This window comes from Peromyscus californicus, unplaced genomic scaffold (assembly GCF_007827085.1).
Source record: "Peromyscus californicus insignis strain IS unplaced genomic scaffold, ASM782708v3 Scaffold_14__1_contigs__length_90479793_seg_2, whole genome shotgun sequence".
In the NCBI taxonomy this organism is placed as follows: domain Eukaryota; kingdom Metazoa; phylum Chordata; class Mammalia; order Rodentia; family Cricetidae; genus Peromyscus; species Peromyscus californicus.
In genome coordinates, this window is record NW_026294436.1 from 38206650 (window position 1) to 38227718 (window position 21069).

The 21069-nt window shown below is 40.6% G+C and overlaps 1 protein-coding gene across 4 annotated transcripts in view; it reads right to left on the reverse strand.

Moving 5' to 3' along the window:
• Smg7 (SMG7 nonsense mediated mRNA decay factor) overlaps positions 1–21069 on the reverse strand; it is a 67617-nt gene that overhangs the window by 6629 nt on the left and 39919 nt on the right. For 3 of the 4 annotated variants that reach the window (XM_052737193.1, XM_052737191.1, XM_052737190.1), the window contains 13 exons: positions 20969–21040; positions 19897–20047; positions 19435–19570; positions 16042–16204; positions 15285–15438; positions 14090–14160; positions 11490–11550; positions 7837–7956; positions 6655–6943; positions 3601–3745; positions 2775–3157; positions 1380–1751; positions 561–710 (listed from right to left, as the gene is read on the reverse strand). In XM_052737193.1, coding sequence (XP_052593153.1) covers positions 561–710; positions 1380–1751; positions 2775–3157; positions 3601–3745; positions 6655–6943; positions 7837–7956; positions 11490–11550; positions 14090–14160; positions 15285–15438; positions 16042–16204; positions 19435–19570; positions 19897–20047; positions 20969–21040 — 2267 coding nt within the window. The remainder of the gene's footprint in view (positions 1–560; positions 711–1379; positions 1752–2774; positions 3158–3600; positions 3746–6654; positions 6944–7836; positions 7957–11489; positions 11551–14089; positions 14161–15284; positions 15439–16041; positions 16205–19434; positions 19571–19896; positions 20048–20968; positions 21041–21069) is intronic. The other variant, XM_052737192.1, reaches the window with a different exon arrangement.

Consider the following 21069-nt stretch of genomic DNA (forward strand, 5'->3'; position numbering starts at 1 on the left):
TAGCCACTCATTTATAGCGCTCTAACCATTTCCAGAGAGTTTCTTCATTTTTACCCATTCTGTTTCACAATTCCAACTCAGAATTTAGATCAGGGCTCTTTTTATGGGTCAGTGAGCCAAACAAGACAGGGTCATCAATCAGTTGTAAAATGCGGAATGTATTTCCTTTAATATTTAGAATACATTTGAGAATTAAAAAACAAAACTCCATGTCCTTAACTAATATATTAACAACACACGACATCTGAGTTCAGAGGTATGTACTACCTGAAAAGGGAGTTAATCTGCCAGGATCACACAGAGTAGAGGCAGACCAGTACAAGACACTCTGGCTGACACGTATCTGGGCTAGGACTGTCATTTGGGGGAGCTGGAGTCACCACCACTGGTTGTGCTCTACTACATTATCAAGTTAATTTCAGGCACTATGGAAATAGACTTTATAGTCCCATAAAGAGGAAAGCCCCAGAATGAAGAGCTGACCTATACCAAGTATTACAGAAGCCTTAGAAAAGAAGCTGTGGTTAGAGCAAGAAACAGAGTTCATGTCAAATACATACAAAGAGGCTTCGTCCAGGAAGAGAGGCGAGAGGACCCAGCAGAGCTGGGTAAAGATCAGGAGGGTTAGAAAAGATCAGCTCTTCCTCTTCCTCCAAGGCAGCCAGACTCTTTAACAGGTCCGGAGGAAGCAGAGGGGAGCTCTTGGGGTCCTAGTGACAAAAAGGATCACTGTGAGATGCAATTAGGGACAAAAGCACATAGAACAGAAGCATAATTAGTTGGATACCACAACTAATGCCAAGGATAGAGACGCAATGAATTGTGATGTCGCACACAGAGGAAAAGGATGAATACAAACGTAAAGCAACACAGCCAATAGAGAAGGGAGACCAAGTCATGAAGAGTCAAGCACTAGAGCAGGACATAATGTTAATGCAGCTAGGCAGTCAACTAACACAGAAAGCAGCCCTTTCCAAGTTAACCCTGTTGCTCCTGAATAACAAGGGCAAGGAGAGGACTGAGTCTGTTCCACTTAAGAAAGCAATTGGTTTAAATATCCTTGAAACCTGTTTTAAACTTAGATGACTCAAGCCAACTAAGAAGCTCTTCTCAATTCTCTATCATGATGCCACTAGATTATTTTTCTGCCATACCAGTACAGTTCAATAATAACTATTCAACTCTTCAGTTCCCTAAACTAAACAGGTGTGATTTTGAAGAGGCCAAGTCCTATACCATAGGTAGTCTTTATAATGTCCATTTCTCACAATCTTTAATATTTTTAGTATGTCAACCTCAACTGTCTAGTTGAGAAATTCTAAAGCTCTGCAACCCCAGGCCTATCTTCATGGAACCTGGTGACGGGAAAGCACACCCACCTCAAATGGCATCCTGGGCACAGGGTCCTGCTCTGGACGGAAGACTCCTGGTGACCGTTTGCTCCTGCGGTCCATATTTGGTTGCTGTGCCATTACTGCTCTGTTATCAGTCACGTTGTAGGAAGAATCCCAGTAGAACTCTGGGACCTTGACTTCTGAGGGATTGTGGTTATATGGCTCCATGGGGAAAGGCTTCATTTTTTTCTCTAGAGGCTGCTGCTGTATTACAGGAGGCTGCAATGACGGCTCAAACAGTTTTATAGGGTCTTGGGTCTGAAGGTAGTAGGGCTGTTTCACAGGCATGATTTTCCCTAGTGGGCCTTGAACCTGAGGGGGATTCCATAGCTGTTTGGAGGCATCTGCCTGTTGATACTAAAAAAAGAGGTGCCTGTCAACAAGTTGAAGAGAAACTGCAATCTTACTGATAGTTAACACTCAAGATTCAGAGAGTGAGTTTGTGGGATTTTATAACCAAGATTCTAGACAAAAATGCAGTTTCCTTACTCCTTAAGGACCTTATTCAATTATTAAGTAGTTCAATGAATATGTATTCGAGACAGGATGTGCTTCACCCTTCGTGTTCATGTGCTGTAAAGACATTTAAGACTGGCGTCACATTCATCTTACTATCACCTTAAGATTACAATTCTATTTCCTTCAAGTAAGAGTTATTATGGGGTGGGGGTGAGAGTGGGGAGGACGACAAAGTTGGTCCTGAAGCAAGAACCTGAGTTGTCCCTAGAACCCATGCAAAGATGCTGGTCATGATGGCATGCTTATAACCTCTGTGCTGGAGAGAGGTTATGGGGTGAGGGTGGGGAGGACGACAAAGTTGGTCCTGAAGCAAGAACCTGAGTTGTCCCTAGAACCCATGCAAAGATGCTGGTCATGATGGCATGCTTATAACCTCCGTGCTGGAGAGAGGTTATGGGAAGACCTAGGGGCCAGCTAGTCTATCCTAATTGGTAAGCTCCACAAATGAGAGACCTTATCTCAAAGGAGGTGGAGGGCATTTTTAAGGATGACACTATGGCTGCCCTCCAGCTTCCACATTAAAGCACCAAACACACATGCATATGCACCTACCCACACACCTACACACGCGCACAAATTCACATTAAGAAAGATTTACAGAAAATCTTCAATAAAACGAGCGATTGAGAAGCATGGGAAAATGATAGTGAAGATCTAATACACCACCCTTTACAAATAAAGTAAGACAGCAAACATTTAAACTTCCTAACAACACAAAGAATACTTTTGTATTATCACACTCACTGTAAGTCTAAGCAGGAACAATGTCAAAACTTAACTAGCATTTATAAAATGGTCAAACACTGAGTTATCTCATATGTCTCACTATTCTAGCTGGCAGTACACACAACTGTTGCCTACCTGCTGGAATCCAGAGTGGTGAGGTGGGCTTTTCCCCAGAGCTGATATGACTTTTGTAGGGGATTGCTGTTGCTGAGCTAGAGCTTGAACCTGCAACTGACTTGCAGACTGTGCTGTTGGCTGAGCTGGTAAAGAAGGAAGGGGTGGCTGGGAAGGTGGCTGTGACTGTTGAGGTCCCTGGTTCATTGGCCCTGGTCCAGAGGGCCGTTGCTGGCTGTAAGGAATGTGGGACTGTTTCCCAGCTTGCACCTGGTTTCCTGCTGGAGAGTGAGCTGTAGACTGAAGAAAGGTCCCTGGGACAGAAACACCAGCTGGGAAGGTGTAACCTGAGCCCATAGAAAATGCCACAGGAGGGGGGATAACATATGTTGGGGGCGGGAACCCTTCAAAACAGAAGAACACAGCTTTAGTTCTAAAGAAACTTAACAAAAGAAAGGGGCAAAATTTGAGGGGAGGGTGTTTCTAACACATTATAAAAGCAACAATTAACCATGCATGTCTTTAACATGATGTTAAGAAATACAGACTATTAGCTACTTTTCCTCTACACATTAATCAGACAATTCTAAAGATGGTTCTCATGTTGAATGATAACAATTCCTTCATAGTAACAAACTGGCACTTATATATGAACTATATAAAAAAATGGCTCAACAAGAATTAGAGAACTTGAACTTCTATATAAAAAATGGCTCAACAAGAATTAGAGAACTTGAACTTCTTTCTCCTATAAATTATAGCTTAGTAACATAACCCTAAGGGTACAAAGCATCCAAGTGAACAGAAAACTCCCTACAGATGAATTAGGTACAGAATGTGTACCTACCTGGTCGGCTGGGAAGGGGAGGGAAGGCTCCAGGGTGATGAATGGGGATGAACTGAGAATTATTCGCCTGACTTGGAGTTTGAGTGACAGGTGTTTTCCTGGCCTCAGACACTGGAGTCTTTCTTAGTTCCGTCTGGGCTTTTACCTATAATCAACAGAAGCAAAACTAACTATAAAAACCTGGTTCCTACGTGTTAGAAAAAAAAAAAAAAACAAAAACCTACTCTAAGAAAATATTTAAAACCTCATTATGTCCAAGGTATGCTGAAGAAACTTAAACCCATCTAAGTTCAATACAGGAAAATCAAAATAAATTACTGGTAAAAGAAACAAAGGCTTAGATTTACTAGTAGGATTATTTTGCTTTCACATAACCACAGAAAAACTAAATAAGGAAAAGGAACATACAAGCCATTTGTTGTACAGGTGCGATACCTCATGCCAACAGGTTAAAAGACTTGCCTACGATCATGTCTGGTAAGGGACCTAGGGCTCTTCATGCTAAATTGTGGATTTAATTAAGCTATCGCATAGGTGACATACTATGGCTCTCAGTTTAATTTCAACTAGGCAGCACTTGCTCAAGGCTCTTCAAACATGTGTGAAAATACTTACAGGAGCAAAGAACAAGCCCAACATTCTTTTTTTTTTTTTTTTTTTTTTTTGGTTTTTCGAGACAGGGTTTCTCTGTGTAGCTTTGCGCCTGTCCTGGAACTCACTTGGTAGCCCAAGCTGGCCTCGAACTCACAGAGATCCGCCTGTCTCTGCCTCCCGAGTGCTGGGATTAAAGGCGTGCGCCACCACCGCCCGGCAAGCCCAACATTCTTAAACATCAAGTCAATTAGGAAATAGCATGTGTGGTGGTGGTGGTGGTGGCGGCGGCGGTGGCGCACGCCTTTAATCCCAGCACCTGGGAGGCAGAGGCAGGTAGATCTCTGAGTTTGAGGCTAGCCTGGTCTACAGAGTGAGTTCCAGGACACCCAGGGCTACACAGAGAAACCCTGTCTCAAAACATGGGGCTGGGGGGATGGCTCAGAGGTTAAGAACACTGGCTGCTCTTCCAGAGGTCCTGAGTTCAATTCCCAGCAACCACTTGGTGGCTCACAACCATCTGTAATGAGTTCTGGTGCCCTCTTCTGGCCTGCAGTCATACATGCAGGCAGAACACTGCATACCTAATAAATAAATAAATCTTTAAAAAACAACAACAAAACCAACCAACCAACCAACCAAAACAAAAAAGAAAGAAAATAGGCAGTAGTTAAGAGAAAAACAGTTGATAATATTATGCATGCCAAATTTTTGTTGTTGTTGTTTTGTATTGTTGAGAAGGTCTGCTTTGGCTAGCTTAGAACTTGCTATATAGCTCAGACTGGCCTCAAACTTGTAGCAATCCTCCTGCCTGTCCTCTAAGTGCTGGGATTACAGGCATGTACTTGCTATGCCTGTATGCCAGACATATTTTGTTATCTACTGGTAGATCTGAGATGGATGGAGGACAGAAGAGGAGATCTTATTATCAGCATGGGTCTTAATGGGAGGCCATTACAGAGGACAGATAGAAGATGCTGGACCTAGTCCCCAAACACAGGTCTAATTAACCTGATGGGATTTTGTTGTTTCTTTGCCTTTCCTTCGTACCCTCTGTTCAGGCCATTCCCTATATATGTATGTGGCTTGGAGATTGGGTCAGTCAGGAGAACGCCGGCAACCATGAGAACCAGAATTCAATCTCCAAACCCACACAACATGCCAGGTGTGGGCGCATGCACTTACAAGCCCATCGGGGGAAGGCTCACTTGCTAGCTGGTCTAGCTTAACTGTGAGCTCTAGGTCAACGAGAGACCCTGTCTCAAAGGAGGCAGATGGCCTTTTTGAGGATGACAACTGCAGCTGGTCTCTCACCTTCAGATATGTACACGTGTGTATACCAGCAAAACCTGCAAACACACACAAGTGTGCTCACAAAACATTAAAAAAGGAACCACATTTTGTCACCCCCCCTCCTCAATTTTACTGGGCAAGTAAACTGAAGGTATGTATTCTTACTTATAAGCAGCCTTCTACAATATGAGGTTCCTCAAGCAACCATCTACATTTCCCACAATGAACTAACAAATCACATAGCTACTTAAGTAGTCATCAAAACAACGGTGCTCATACAACAGTCAAGAGCCTTTTGTATTACATAATAGTACCAATATCTCTTTGGAAAGGTATATAAAAAGGTTACAAAATAGCTGGGAAGTGTTTTTCTCAGCAAGACTTGAGTTCTTGCTTTACCAATGTTTTGAGCCAGGATATATTCCACACAACACCACTGATTCAAACAGGTATAATACCAAGTAAAGGTGCTTCAGTTTTCTTTAAAAAAAGTTAAGTTTTACTTTGTATAGTGAATCTTTTTGTTTTGGAGATAGGTTCACTATGTAGCCCTGGCTAGCTTGGAATTTAGTATTTAGATTAGGCTGGTCCCTACCTCAAAGACCCGCCTGCCTCTGCCTCTTGAGTGCTGGGTTTAAAGATGTGTACACCACTCCACCCAGCCTGCACAGTGACGATTATGGGGGCGCGGGTGGGGGGGGTGGGGAAGACAACAACAAAAACTATAAAAGCTGTAATAAACCTGATTTTACTGGATGCTATGAAACCTGAAAACTCTTCTGAAAGATTAGTAAGTGCTAATTACACTTTCCAAAGAAAAATACAATCCTGTGTGGAGCACTTAGCAAGAACTTCATGGACTCAGGAACTCCCTCAAATTGATAAATTAACCATCCACCATTGCTCTGTACACACCTTCCTATGCAGTCAAAGAATGCACTTAAACTTCCAAACGGCCAAAGTACCGGTCTTTAGGAACAAAAGGAGAAAGCCCGCCATTTGTGTGAGCCTTCCTCTACCTGCTTTCCGGTTCAAACTCAGCTGCCCTGCACTGCCACACTCTGCTCTCCTGTTCCTGGAACCTTCCTGCGGTCATCTCTTGGTCTCAGCTCTCCTTGCTGCTGTCCATCACCCTTAGTTAGTCACTCCTTTGTTCCAGCCCCATCTCACCTCTTTGGGAGGAAAGCTTCTTCCTTGGTCTCTGTTCACTTCTCGTGGCTTGATGTTCTCTTTGAAGGTGACCACCGGTTTCTCTGCCGTGTCACAGCTGTTGCTTGGACTTCGGCCCGTAGACAACACTGACTTCAGCCCTGGGCTGCCATCGGTAGCCAGTGACTCTATCACAGGTGTTTCTTGCAGGATGAGGTTCTCTTTGGCTTCACTGGGGTCTTCTAGTATTAATTCTGGAATTTCTGTGATAAATAACAATTTCCCTACCTCGTTTTCACACTGAATCAGCCTAAAAAAGCAAGAATAAATTCATACATGAAAAAACTAAAAAACTGTAACTCAACTGTGTGTAGCTTCAACAAGTGAATATATTTTTAGGCCAAAAAAAAAGATGGAGACTAACAATACAGATCCAGCCAGCATGAACAGTGTTATTCAGTAACTAAGACTCTCATGACTACATCTCACATCACAATACATCCATTCTCCTGCCTGCCTTCCCATGTTTCTAACAACTGTGGTTCTATTTACAGAGCATGACTTAAAGATACTAGTCTAAGCTCTTGACATAGCCCATAAGGAAGCTATATATCCTTATTTTAAAGAAAGGGAAGCTCAAACTCAGAAATGGGAAGTTTTTCCAGCATGTAGGCATTCAAGTGCACTGAGCATGGCGGGAATTTGAATACAACCATTAAGAAGTAATAGTCACTGACTCTGAAAAGGAGACAATCCACCAGGAAGATGCAAGGAACACAGAACTGCAAAAGAACAGACCTAGAAATGGAACTTAAACCTGACTCCAAAACTGGTATTCTTCCTCTACACTAGCAACCACATCTGCTTTGTCTCTAACTAGCTACTAGTATCATCCTGCTCTGTCCTGAGTGGACCTGAGAATGTCCAGTTCAATTCAAATATACAGATACTTGTAAATTGGAGGGGCACATGATAAGTAAGGAAGACAAGACTGATTCTTCTTATCATAGATAACAGGCAGTGTAACAGGGAGAAGAGAGACCTTTAAATAAACTAATGATCACTTGGTCATGAGATACACTACACATATTGACTTAGTTCACCATCAATAATATTTACCAAAGCCTAAAATATACATGAGGCACAAGTATGTGTATTGATAAAGTGATCAAAAAGGAATGCAGGAGAAAGCCATGGGCATACCGTGGCTGATTGTCAGCAATCCATTTCCCTATAGAGATCAAACGCTGCTGTCGTATTCGTCTCTGTTGACCCTCTTTGTCTCCTGTAATACCCTGATGGCCTTTGGAAAAATCCAAGTTCCTAAAAATGACATAGCACATTATAGAAGATGAAATACTGAAGAAAATTTCCAGACAACCAAATGCAAAAACTTCAAGATGTTTCCCACATAGAGTAAGACTGTATGTAATCAATGGTGTTTGCTTAAATTTACACTTCCAAAGATTTCAAATGCAAGAAACAAACATCAAAGTTCATTATATTGATGTAATATTTTCACTTTCTAGGAAAGACCCAAAAATAATCCATAAGCTTTTGTTATTAAAGATTCTTCTGTCATAAGAATAAACTACTTTTTGTTGCTTGTTTTGGGGTCCTTGCCTATGCCGGGCAAAGGCTCTATCGCTATATGAAACTCAAGCACAGTTTTAGAAACACCTGTTTTCTAAATTCTAAAGGTCTCTGAAGCACATTCTTTAACTGATTATTTTTTGTGTGTGAGTGTTTTGCTTCCATATATGTACATGTATGTGTGTGCCTGATATTCCCAGAGGTCAGACGAGGGCATCATACTTCCTGGGATAAGACTTTCAGGTCGTTCTGAATTGCCTTGTAGGTACTGGTAATCAAACCTGGGTCCTTTGCAAGAGCAAAGAGGTGCTCTTACCCATTTATTGGACTCCTGAGGTGCCTATTAACAACAGTATCAATATACTTTAAGATGGTCCACTCAAAGTCAGGAAAATGTGCAAATATCATAAATTATATAGACAGAATTCTAAACCAATGTGGGAAAAAAAGAGTTCCTGAGATCTCAGGTCAATAAGTCTAAAAAAGAATTATGTAAGCCAGAGGTGATAAAGCATGCCTCTAATTCTGTCATTTGGGAGTTGGAGGCAGAAGGACAGCAGGCTTGACTACTTCTGGGCTACAAAGTAAAACATGCATATCCCCAAATCCAAAAGCTATGAAGTAAGCTAGTAGCTGAAGGACATACAAAGTGAGAAATAGTCCCTACCTTTAGGAATAAGTAATTAAAATTGAACTCAATAAGCCTTATAATAAAACTACACAAAGAATAAAAAAGCAAAGTGAAAGAATGCAGTTTCTTTCCCAAAAAAATGCTTGGGAGGTTTCTGAATGACGACACCTGAGTTGGAACTTACCAGGCCGGACAAATGTTGACCAAGACGGTAAAGGGGCAGGGCGGTGGTGGCGCACGCCTTTAATCCCAGCACTCAGGAGGCAGAGCCAGGTGGATCTCTGTGAGTTCGAGGCCAGCCTGGGCTACCAAGTGAGTTCCAGGAAAAGCGCAAAGCTACACAGAGAAACCCTGTCTCAAAAAAGAAACAAAACAAACAAAACAAAACAAAACAAACAAACAAACAAACAAAACCCCAAAACCAAAACAACACAAAACAAAAAAGACGGTAGAGGGAAGGCAGAGGAACAGATGGGAACGTACAGCACCAACAAAGTGAGAGGAAAACACAGAGCCATTCGAAAGGACACAGTGAATGCATAGTATGTACAGACGGGGTTAGAGGAAAGAAAAGGCAGAAAATAGGGCTGAGAAGCTGAGAGCCGGCCAGGGTGAAGAGGGGCTGAGAGCTGGCCAGGGTGAAGAGGGGCTGAGAGCCGGCCAGGGTGAGTGAGGACTTGCCATCAAGCTAAGGAGAGCCCAGAGTGACTCCATACAGGTAAACCTGAGTTTGTGTCTTTGTCATGAGGTATCGTCAGTGCTCACGGAAGATTCTGAATATGAGAGGCATTTCGGTCATAGAATTAAAATCCTTGTTGAGAAAAACAAACAGAAATAAAGGCTTTTCTGATTTCTAGATTGGTGAATGCGTATCAACAGGCCCTATGCTACAAGAATTTAAAAAGGCCAAATTATTAAAAAGAAAAAAAAAATAAAACTGTGCTTAAAAGTGAATAAACCAGGATTGATAAACTGTTGCAAAGATGTTAAATAGAGTATCTATGACTAAATTGTCTTTGTCTGAAAGGATATTTCTACAAGTTAAATATCCTTCAGAGACTATGTATGTAGCAGTTAACAAAAATTCAGTTTCCATAAAATCCCAAAGTCATTAGAGTTTGGTAATTAAGAGTTTTAAGCTGTAGCAGGGTTGAGAAATAATGAAACACTGACATCAGTAAGGGAAGCCAACACTGCTCTTAAGAAATGTATAGTAAAGAAAATAGAGCTGGAGAGATGGCTCAGAGGTTAAGAGCACTGGCTGTTCTTCCAGAGGTCCTGAGTTCAATTCCCAGCAACCACATGGTGGCTCACAACCATCTGTAATGAGATCTGGTGCCCTCTTCTGGCCTGCAGGGACACATGCAGACAGAGGACTGTATATAATAAGTAAATAAATCTTAAAAAAAAAAAAAAGAAAAAGAAAATAGCAACAGAGAAAGATGGAGATTGTGAATTTTTTTTATTTAATAGACTCAAAGACAAACCTAAATACTAGCAGGCCAAAGGAAGATAGCTATTTGGGACGAGATGAGGAAAACCAGTGGGGGATACACTAGAAAATGGAGGATGGCAAAGGATGAGAGAAAGAACAAGATGGAGGGCAGACCAGGAGGGCAGTAGGAGACCATGGTGACTGGAGAAGGGAACCCCCCTCGCCACTGAGAAATGTTTTAGAAAGTTCTTGTAAAACTGATGTGTGTGGTGCAGAAAATACGTGCACACACATGGAGAAGAACCATGGGTGTCTTTATCGCTCTTGGCTTTATCTCACTGAACTGGAGTTTGGCAATTTTACTTATTCTTTTTTTTTCCAGTTACACACTGCGGTTATAGGTATATTCAGTGTGCTTGGCTTTTTATATGAATGCTGGGATCCACACTCATGCTTGCACAAGTGTTCTTACTCACCGAGCCATGTCCACTGCCCTATCACTCCTACTGATATGAAAAAACTGGAAAGCAACAACTTTTAGCTAAAATTTAGTATATGCTGAGTCTGGTGTGGTGCAGCACATGCCTGTAATCCTGGCACTTGGGAAGCAGAGGCAGCAGGATTGCTGCATTTCAACACCAATATGGTCTATATAAAAGCTTCTGGCCAGAAATGACTATGGAGACTGCCTCAAAAAATAAAGTAGTTTGGTCTGGTGGCACATGCCTTTAATCCCATCACTCAGGAAGCAGAGGCAGGTGGATCTCTGTGAGTCTGAGGCCAGCCTGGGCTACAGAGTGAGTTCTAGGCCAATTGGGGCTACACAGTGAGACCCTATCTCCAAATACAAAAATGAATGAATGACAGAAAGGTTCCTTTTTAAGACATCTCTTAATTTTAAGGTATGTTAAAAAAGTAGAATTTAAGTAACACTACAGAAGGCAATTTTATATGTGTGTGTGTACGTATGTATGAAGAAAATATAGTAAAGTGTGTGTGTGTGTACATATATATATATGTATATATGTATATGTATAAAGTATGTTATGTATAAAGAAAATATGTAGTAAAGCATGTGCCATGCCCCCGACCCCAAATGTTAAAAAGAAAAGATAACACAGGGCAAATCAAAGGTTCTTCAACAGGCAGGCCAGATTCCTACAATTTTTAACACTGCAACACTTAATAGCTACTTACTTGAAAGAAGGTCTTAAAGCCAAGAACCCTTGTAATTCAAACTCCTCTGGAAGTGGTGTGGCTAAAGAAAGGAAGACACCAAATTTTGTAAACATTTTAATTAAAATCCTATGATTTGGAAGTAATACTTATGATATGAAAATAGTGAATAAAAAGATATGCAAAAAATGTATATTAATGTTCATTCTCTGCTTTCCTGCGTCATACCTCTGCTAAAGACAAGTCATCCAACAAAAGCCTGCAAGTTAGCTTTAGTACCTAGATAAACCCCTAACATTCAAACAGGAAACACTCAAGGTGCTGGCACAAAGAACTTCCTCATCAGCTGTCTCAAGAATTTAGAGCTTCAGGTTGGGTGTGGTGGCACAAGCCTTTAATCCTAGCACCCAGGAGGCAGAGGCAGGTAGATATCCAAGTCTGAAGTCAGTCTGGCCTACAGAGCAAGTTTCAGGACAGCCAGGGCTACAGAGAGAAACCTTGTCATTTAAAAAAAAAAAAAAAAAAAAGGCCGGGCGGTGGTGGCGCACGCCTTTAATCCCAGCACTCAGGAGGCAGAGACAGGCGGATCTCTGTGAGTTCGAGGCCAGCCTGGGCTACCAAGTGAGTTCCAGGAAAGGCGCAAAGCTACACAGAGAAACCCTGTCTCGAAAAACCAAAAAAAAAACCAAAAAAAAAAAAAAAAAGAGAGAAATACTAATATCATTGACAGCTTACAAGAAATAGCCTTGGGCATTATCTCAAACCTTCCAAATCCTAAAAAAAGATTCTCTCCCTCTCTCATTGCTAATTACTAATGGAGAAATTCCATGTAGCTCAACGCAGCACTATTTGAGGAAAATTTAAACTATGAAAGTGCATGCATGTGCACATGTATATTTGTGTACCAGTGGAGGCCAGAGGATCTCAGGTGTCATCCTCAGGAATGCTGCCCATCTCTTCTGAGAAAGGGACTCTTACTGGGCTGGACATCACCAATTAGGCTAGACTGGCTGGCAAGTCTGGGATCCTAGGGCTCCCAGAATTCCAAGACTGGGGGGAGTCCTAGGAATCCTCTTGTTTCTGGCTTGCCAGTCCTAGGATTTCAAGATGCTGGGAATAATTTACATGGGTTCTAGGATCAAATTCAAGCCCGCATGCTTGAGAGATGAAGCAATTTACTGACTGAGTTATCTTCCCAGGTCCTTGATGAGGAAAATTTCAAAGACAATTAAACAGAGTACAACACACATATGAAAATATTACAAAGCCAGTAAAAACTGCTTAGCAGCAAATGAAAATGTTAACATTACACTGTTAATTTAAAAAGCATTTTTAGCACGACTAATTGTCGTGCTAGAAACCCCATCCAACTACTGAGGGATCTGGATGCAGAGATCCATGGCTAGGCCCCGGGTGGATCTCTGGGAGTCCAATTGTCGAGAATGAGGAGGGTTTATATGAGCGAGAATTGTTGAGACCAAGGTTGGATAAAGCACAGGGACAAATAGCCAAACAAATGGAAACACGTGAACTATGAACCAATGGCTGAGGGGCCCCCAACTGGATCAGGCCCTCTGAATGGGTGAGACAGTTGATTGGCTTGATCTGTTTGGGAGGCATCCAGGCAGTGGGACCGGGTCCTGTGCTCATTGCATGAGTCAGCTGTTTGTAACCTGGGGCCTATGCAGGGTTGCTTGGCTCGGCCTGGGAGGAGGGGACTGGACCTGCCTGGACTGAGTCTACCAGGTTGATCTCAGTTTGCAGGGGAGGCTTTGCCCTGGAGAAAGTGGGAATGGGGGATGGGCTGGGGGGAAGGGGAGGGGGGCGGAGGGGGGAGAACAGGGAAATCCGTGGCTGATATGTAGAACTGAATTGTACTGCAAAATAAAAATTAAAAAAAAAAGCATTTTTAAAGTTGGATATGATGCCTATGTTTGTACATCAAGAAAAGCCCTAAGATCATGCACTATCACATGGACAGTACAATACTATGAGAGAACTATCGGCAATCTGTGTCTTTTATGCTTTAGGTGCTAAATTCTGTGTGACTTGTAGGTATCTGGAAGACTGGTGCTCACATCATTTCCTTAAAATAAAACAAAATCACTACTGAGGCTGGGGAGACAGCTCAACAGTAAGAGTACTTGCTGTTCTCACAGAGGCGCTGAGTTCGGTTCTAGCACCCACATGGTGGCTCCCAACTTTCTGTAACTCTAATTTCAAGGAATTCAAACTCTTCTGACTGCTGCAGGCACCAACCAGGCAAATACATAGTATGAATATGTACATGCAGGCAAAAATACTCATACATGTAAAATATATAAATCTAAAAACAAACAAAAACCCAGAATAACTTGCAATGGTGAGGAGACGGGGAAGAAAATGGATAGACTTTAAAGGTCATGAATGTCTACGTAAGATCTATCAGAGAAGCTGCTGAGGGAGTTCAAGAGAATTACCCACATCTACTCACGTCATCAGGACCAGAAGTCAGAGCCTCTTTGAAACACTGACTTCAAGTAAAACAAACACGCTTCACCAAAAGCCCATTTCCCTGGCTGTCAACCTCCCATAAGTGCTGGAGAACCACAGCAATAGTACACAATTTGGGCAGCTCTTACCATTAGTACTTGAGAGATCATCTTCATGGGGATGAAAACTATTTAGAAGAGAAATTAGCCAGGGCCAAATGCTGCAAATTAAAAGAAAAATTTGGATTTTATTTTTATGCAAGAGAAATCAGAATACTAAAAAATTATAAAAATGACATCTATTTAGAGTTCCTGACCTAATTTATTAAACAAAACAGAAGTTTTTAAACTTTTAGAGTACACATAAACAAAAATTTTATACCAAAAACAGTAAGTAGTATCTAAAAACTTATACTAGCAAAAACTACATTAATATTAAAAGGAAACCATGTTCCCAAACCTCACTCATGACAATATCAAAAGTGAAGGCACTTACGAAAAGTAAAAGAATTTGGAACTAGAGAGATCCCAGGGTCTTAACAAAGTCCCATCACTTATTAGACAGTCATCTGTCTGTCGGTGTGCACATGCCAGGCTCCAGCAGAAACTTCAGACTTAAACAACTAAGATATGCAGGGGAGGAACTTTCTACCACTGTGAAATCTTTTTGAAGAATTATTTCTACAATCAAAAGTATACTGTTCATCACTAAAATCAAAAGTTCTTAAGAATTATCTCAACTATCTTGAGTTAAAAATAATTTTCAGCCGGGCGGTGGTGGCGCACGCCTTTAATCCCAGCACTCGGGAGGCAGAGCCAGGAGGATCTCTGTGAGTTCGAGGCCAGCCTGGACTACCAAGTGAGTTCCAGGAAAGGCGCAAAGCTACACAGAGAAACCCTGTCTCGAAAAACCAAAATAAATAAATAAATAAATAAATAAATAAATAAAAAATAATAATTTTCAGTCATCTATAGCTATAGCTAAATATAATACAAATCAGGTATAATTACAAGGCATGATCAGTGTGTGTACAGAAAAATGGAAGTTTATTATTTAAATAAAAGCAGAAGTGTGGCACATGAATGGCTGAAGAAATAAATGATTTTTATTTCAAGTTCATTTTGAAATGTAAAAAAATGCCTCTTCATGATATGGCAACAGGGGACTACAGGAATCACACAAGTTTCTCTCTAAGATCTGTGTCTCACATGAAGAATTCAACATAAAGAAAGCACGCATAGACAGAGTAGGCAGAAAAGTCTTCAATACTGTTCCAGAAGGCAGTTTTCCTATGTCTGTGAGTACCAAACCACACACCCACACCTTCCATTCTACAGCACTTACTACTGTCTTTCATCCACCACTGCTTCCTCAAAGATCCGAGGTCGGAGTCTCAGCCAGTCCATGGAGACCTTGACTGCAGGCAGGGGATAGGCATGGTAGGACTCCTGAGAATCGTTCTGGAGAGGACATTTGCACAGGATGCCAAGAAAAGACACTGGGGAGTGGAGTGGAGACAAAAATTCAGAACATGTAGGGCATTTTAAACAGCATACCAGTTCAAAATATCAACTATGAGCCTTCTGCTGTATTATTTAACACTCATGCATCTTAATTTCCTTCTAAATTTTCAGCTGGCATGTAGCCCACGGCTATAATCCCAGAACTTGAGGTTAAAAACAGGAGGACCGTGAGTTCAAGGTCAGCCTGGGAATACATAGCAAGACTCTATCAAAAAAACAGAAAGAGAGAAAACACTCTTTTTTGTGTCCAAAAGTTATATAAAGCAGGTGAGTGTTATAAGCAGACGAAAGGACAGAATTTGATGTTTAAGTCTCCTGATTCAATATTAAAAAATATAGGACTTGACAGGCAGTAGTGGGCACGCCCTTAATCCCAGCACTCTGGAGGCAGAGGCAGGCAGATCTGAGTTTGAGGTCGGCCTGGTCTATAGAGCTAGTTCCAGGACAGCTAGGGGTATTACACAGAGAAACCCTGTCTCACGGGGAGAGAGAAAGAAATAGGACTCATTTGGCTACATTTACAAAAACACCTAATTATGTAAACTGTGCCTTTCCAAGTGAAATGAGATAATACTCACTAAAGAGGGCCAGTAACTGCGTCCAGCATAGCTGTTCATCTTGGCTGTAACTCTGCTGCTCTGTTTCACTGCTGAAGTCACGGAGATGATGAAGTTGAAACAGGTTAATGACGGTGACATGAACTAACTGCTGAGAGTTGAAAGCTTTTTGGAACAGCAGCTTCTGTAATAGGAGAAAAAAAAATGCTACCTGTATTATCAAGAGCAGGATCCATCTTAGACATAAGAATTAGTAATCATCTACATTTAGAATCATAGAGTACTGTAATGGGATTACTGCATGAGTAAACTGTCCCACTCTTAATTCCAGTATTTTGTATGGGTCTAATGTCTACAAAGAAAACTCTTCTCTTAAAAAAAAAAATTAATTTAGGTACTACCTAGTTGTTTAAGCCATTTCTATTTATTTATTTGTTTGTTTGTTTATTTTTTCTATTATCAGCTTGATACAGTACAAATTCTTATCCTAATAGTGAAATGTTTCACTGAGGCTTGCCCACTGATTGCTAAACTAACATTTTTGCCCTAAGAAACTGTCCATGTATTTATCTACTTTTTATTTTATGAATATAGGTCTTTGCCTGTGTGCCATATGCATGCCTGGTACCTGAAACCCAAAAGATGGTGTTGGATTCCCTGGAACTGGAATTATAGATAAGTGTGAGCTTTCATGTGGGTGCTGGGGACGGAACTTAGGTTTTTCTGGAAGAGAGCAGCCAACACTCTTCCCTGCTCAGTCATCGCTCCAGTCTCAAAAACAATACATATTTTTAAGGCAACTTCAGAAGAAAGTATTTGGAACTATATATGTATTTAGATATTTCAATTCATTTGAGGTTGCCTCATAAGAGACATACATATTAAATAAAATGTTTTAAAAGGACAAATGATTGAAAGCAGATAAATGTAGTGATAGAATTCTAAAATAAGATTCAAGTATTCTTTTGAACCCTTGATACATGAAGCATGACTTACTTAAGATTTGTCCTGAACTTTTTTTTTCACTTCTTAAAAACAGTAACTTTATAAACAAGTCAGAAAACACATACTCTGGAACACAGGACAAGTAGTACGCTGGAGCAGCCATTAGAATGTCTAATAAGCACCTTCACAATGATCATACTGAAATTTTTCAGAGAAAACTCCACATCTGATTTTGACCAAGTTTCATTTAAGTAGCAGCGACTGTGTTCATAGTAACCTGCTAAGCAGTGTATGATGTTACCATGCAGATTCTTCTTTTTTTTTTTTTTTTTAAAGATTTATTTATTTTGTGTACAGTATTCTGTCTGCAGGCCAGAAGAGAGCATCAGATCCCATTATAGATGGTTGTGAGCCACTATGTGGGAATTGAACTCAGGACCTCTGGAAGAGCAGCTAGTGCTCTTAACCTCTGAGCCACCTCTCGAGCCCACCATGCAGATTCTTATAGCTGGAGGTCTCAATGCAGTCATACTTCTGCTTTAACATCCGTGATGGGATTTGATTACTCCCACATGGAATAATTTCCAAACCTAAGTTCCTAACCAAGTTGACAGCTACTGGGATGACTATTTTTAGCTGTGGCAGCCTTCTTCCATCCTTCCCCAGGGAACAGTCTGGAAGACAGCAGACTCAAGTGTCATCAGTCTTCTGGTAAGAATTGACAATACACCAGATATAGTGGCTTATGCCTATAATTTCAGCATTTGGGAAGTTGAGACAGAAGGTTGGCATGATTGTAATTGTTGCAGCAATTTTGAGGTCAACAAGGGCTAGAGTGAGACCATTATCTATACAAAACAAAACACAAGAAACTCAAAAAATGAAACCAGAGCTGCAGATCCAGAAAAGATACTTCTTGCAGTTTCTCCACAGTGACTGGGGCTCCTGCCATGTCAGACATGTCAATTGCCTTTACTGCATTCTGAGATTTCTGTTTTTATAGAGAGAGTCTGAAATAGCCACAGTGAGTTATATAAGCAAGTCCTACATTACTTGTGGAGAAAAATTCTGATCTGTTTTTGATAACAATTCAACCCCATGTCACCTGCCATTCCACTGCATATGCTGAGAATGTTAAGCCCCTTTCCAAAGACAAACATTTCTTTGCTTAATTTCCTAATATGTGATAGAATTTTCCAATAAAAGTTCCCTTTCAATTTATACATCTACCTTTCTAAATAAGCTAACCATTTATGCCAGTTATACTTTTAATCCAACATGTTTATTCAGATTCCAATGTTCTTTTCTAGCCTAAGTAGTTGAGAGCACTCAAGTTGTTGAGTCTTTCACACATTCAACCCTATAAATACCACAGCCTAAGTTCAAACAGGCCACTGGGAGGAAGGAAACAGGAGAAGACTGGGAAAGATGATTTTGCCACAAACTTTTTCTATTGCAAATATGATAAAATCTTAGAAACGATCAACTCAAATGGCTGTGTGAATTATTTTACATTGGCAATATTTGGGCCTAATTTACACTTTCACTGTTCAAGTTTTGTGTTATTGTTTGTTTTGGACAGTTTATCACTATGTAGCTCTGGCTGGCTTGGAACTTGCCATGAAGATCAGGCTGTCTTCAGATTCACAGAGAGCTACCTGCCTCCACCTCCCAAGTGCTGGGATTACATTAAAAGCATACACCATTCAGCCTACCCAACCCCTTGAAATGCAAGACTTCTTAACATTTAGTTTTTAGTGTACAAAGGAGCAACCAAGAAATACAATATTTAGAGTATCTGATTCACTACTGACTCTAGCGCCCTAAACATTGATACTGAATAGTCAAATATTTCAATAATATATTTAAGATTCTTAAATACATTTAAAACAAAGTACTGTATATTAAACTGTCTTGTTTCTTTTCTTTCTTTTCCTTTTTTTTTCCAAGACAGGGTTTCTCTGTGTAGCTTTGGCACCTTTCCTGGAACTCACTCTGTAGCCCAAGCTGGCCTCGAACTCACAGAGATCCACCTGGCTCTGCCTCCCGAGTGCCGGGATTAAGGGCATGTGCCACCACTGCCCGCCCCAACTGTCTTGTTTCTTAATATATTTTTACTTTGACTTGTTTTGCCAGCTGGCGGGGGGTGGGGTGAGGGTGTCAGTCAATGAGAAGGTTGCTATAGCATGTCTGGATATCACATCTCAGTTAACAAGAGGGAAGTCAGATGCAAGGATTTCATATATTCTAGATTTCACTTTTATTACGAGTTCACAATTAAATAACAACATAGGAACTAGGAGTCTGGTCCTCTGGGTGTAGCTTAGTGGGAAAGTATTTGTTAAGCTTATTTATGCTCAGTTATATCCCCAACACCATAAAAAGACAAAAACTCTTAAGTTAATTTTCTCCAAATCTTATGCTTTTTTAATTTAGAGAAGACAAACATTTTTTGTTTTTAACTCAAACCTTAAACTGTTCTTCCAACTTCTCTCGAAGAGGGCTCAACTTTTCCAAACTCTTACTCAGGTATACATGACCGTGGAATTTAATAAATGCCTTGATGAAGTCAGAAACACCCCACTTGGTTTTCAACTCATCCCGGCTGAAATGAAAGAAAAACCTGTATGAATCTTAATCAGCACAATTAGCAAAACCCCTAAAAATAGATTTAGTTTGCAAGCTCCCCACTAGACAAGAAAAGGGTTCTGTTTAAGTCTAGCTTCATAACTAGACTTAGATGAGTTAGCATTCAGGTGCAATAAATCCCAAACTACGTAAAACTCAGAGACTGCACACAAAACAATGATGTTAGCTATAGGGCTAGAGATAAAAGATGACTACATCACTGATCAGTATTTCCTGGACACTAAAATTTGAGATTAAGGTTCTATGTTACACAAAATTCTCTTGGAAAAAAGTCAGCCCTACCTTTCCAGTGCTTTAGAAAGTGCTTTTTGTAGATTAGTGGAGGCAGCTGGGAAAGGGAATTTCACAGCAATGCTTCTGCAGTAGTAGAAAATTGTGGTCAGGTGGTCTCCTTTGGAAGAAGCTAAGATAGCCAACTGATTGTAAGGCTGACCTAAAGGATGAAAGTTAAGATTCTAAAGTCACCAAGAACCAATCTTGCTATCAAGATAGTAATACTCAAATAAATGAATTAATAATGCAAAGTACTGTTTAAGGCAAATCTCGTGGTATCAATTACAGTTGGATATGATGTCAAACTATACACATTAGTGATGTCACACCCTATCATGTGCAGGTTAAAAAGTCACACAATTAAATATTGAGTATGGTAGCACACACTGTAATCCAAGCACTCAGGCTCAGACAGGAGAATCAGAGTTCAAAGGCATACTGGGCTACATAACTGGACTGTCTCAAAACAAACAAGCTGTAAAACAGGATTAATACAATAAGCACACATCTAGTAAATCTCCTTAGCTCTGTGGGTGCTGAGGACTCATCACACTCAGCTCTGCTACTAAGGTGTGGAGGCTAACACAGGCAATTGAAATGGACAGTGTATCTTTATCATTAGCTCTACTTGAAACATTTTCTAGAATCTAAAGAAATTTCAACATGGTTTAGTATGAATGATTTGTAACAGTTTGATTCTGCTGTTAACCTCTTTAATTCAAGAATGTCTATTTTGGGGCCATCAAAAGTATTATCTTTTAGGTGACTGATAAGTTTTTTAGGAAAAATGGTTATCTTGAAAGATGATTATATTATTCTATAGACCAATTAAGAATGCTAGAGTTGTAGAAACACTATTAGATCACATTAATTCCACTTATACTGGCTTTCAAACAAAGTAACTTTCTTTAAAGAAAAATTCATAGTGTATGGAGTATAAAAGTTAAAAAGGAAAACATGAAACTCAATGACCCTGAAATTCAACATCTGCTTTAACACACTTAAAAAGCGGAGCCTATCTGCCATAGTGCTGTAAAGAACAAAGTGACATGGTCAACCTTTAGGTGGCAGGCCCACTCACCATTGGAGGGGACAAGCTGAGCTGCATGCCTATAGTAGGACTCTGCCTGGCTGGTCTGGTTTCTGTATCGAGCTGAGAAGAAAACGAAAACTCAGTTTAGA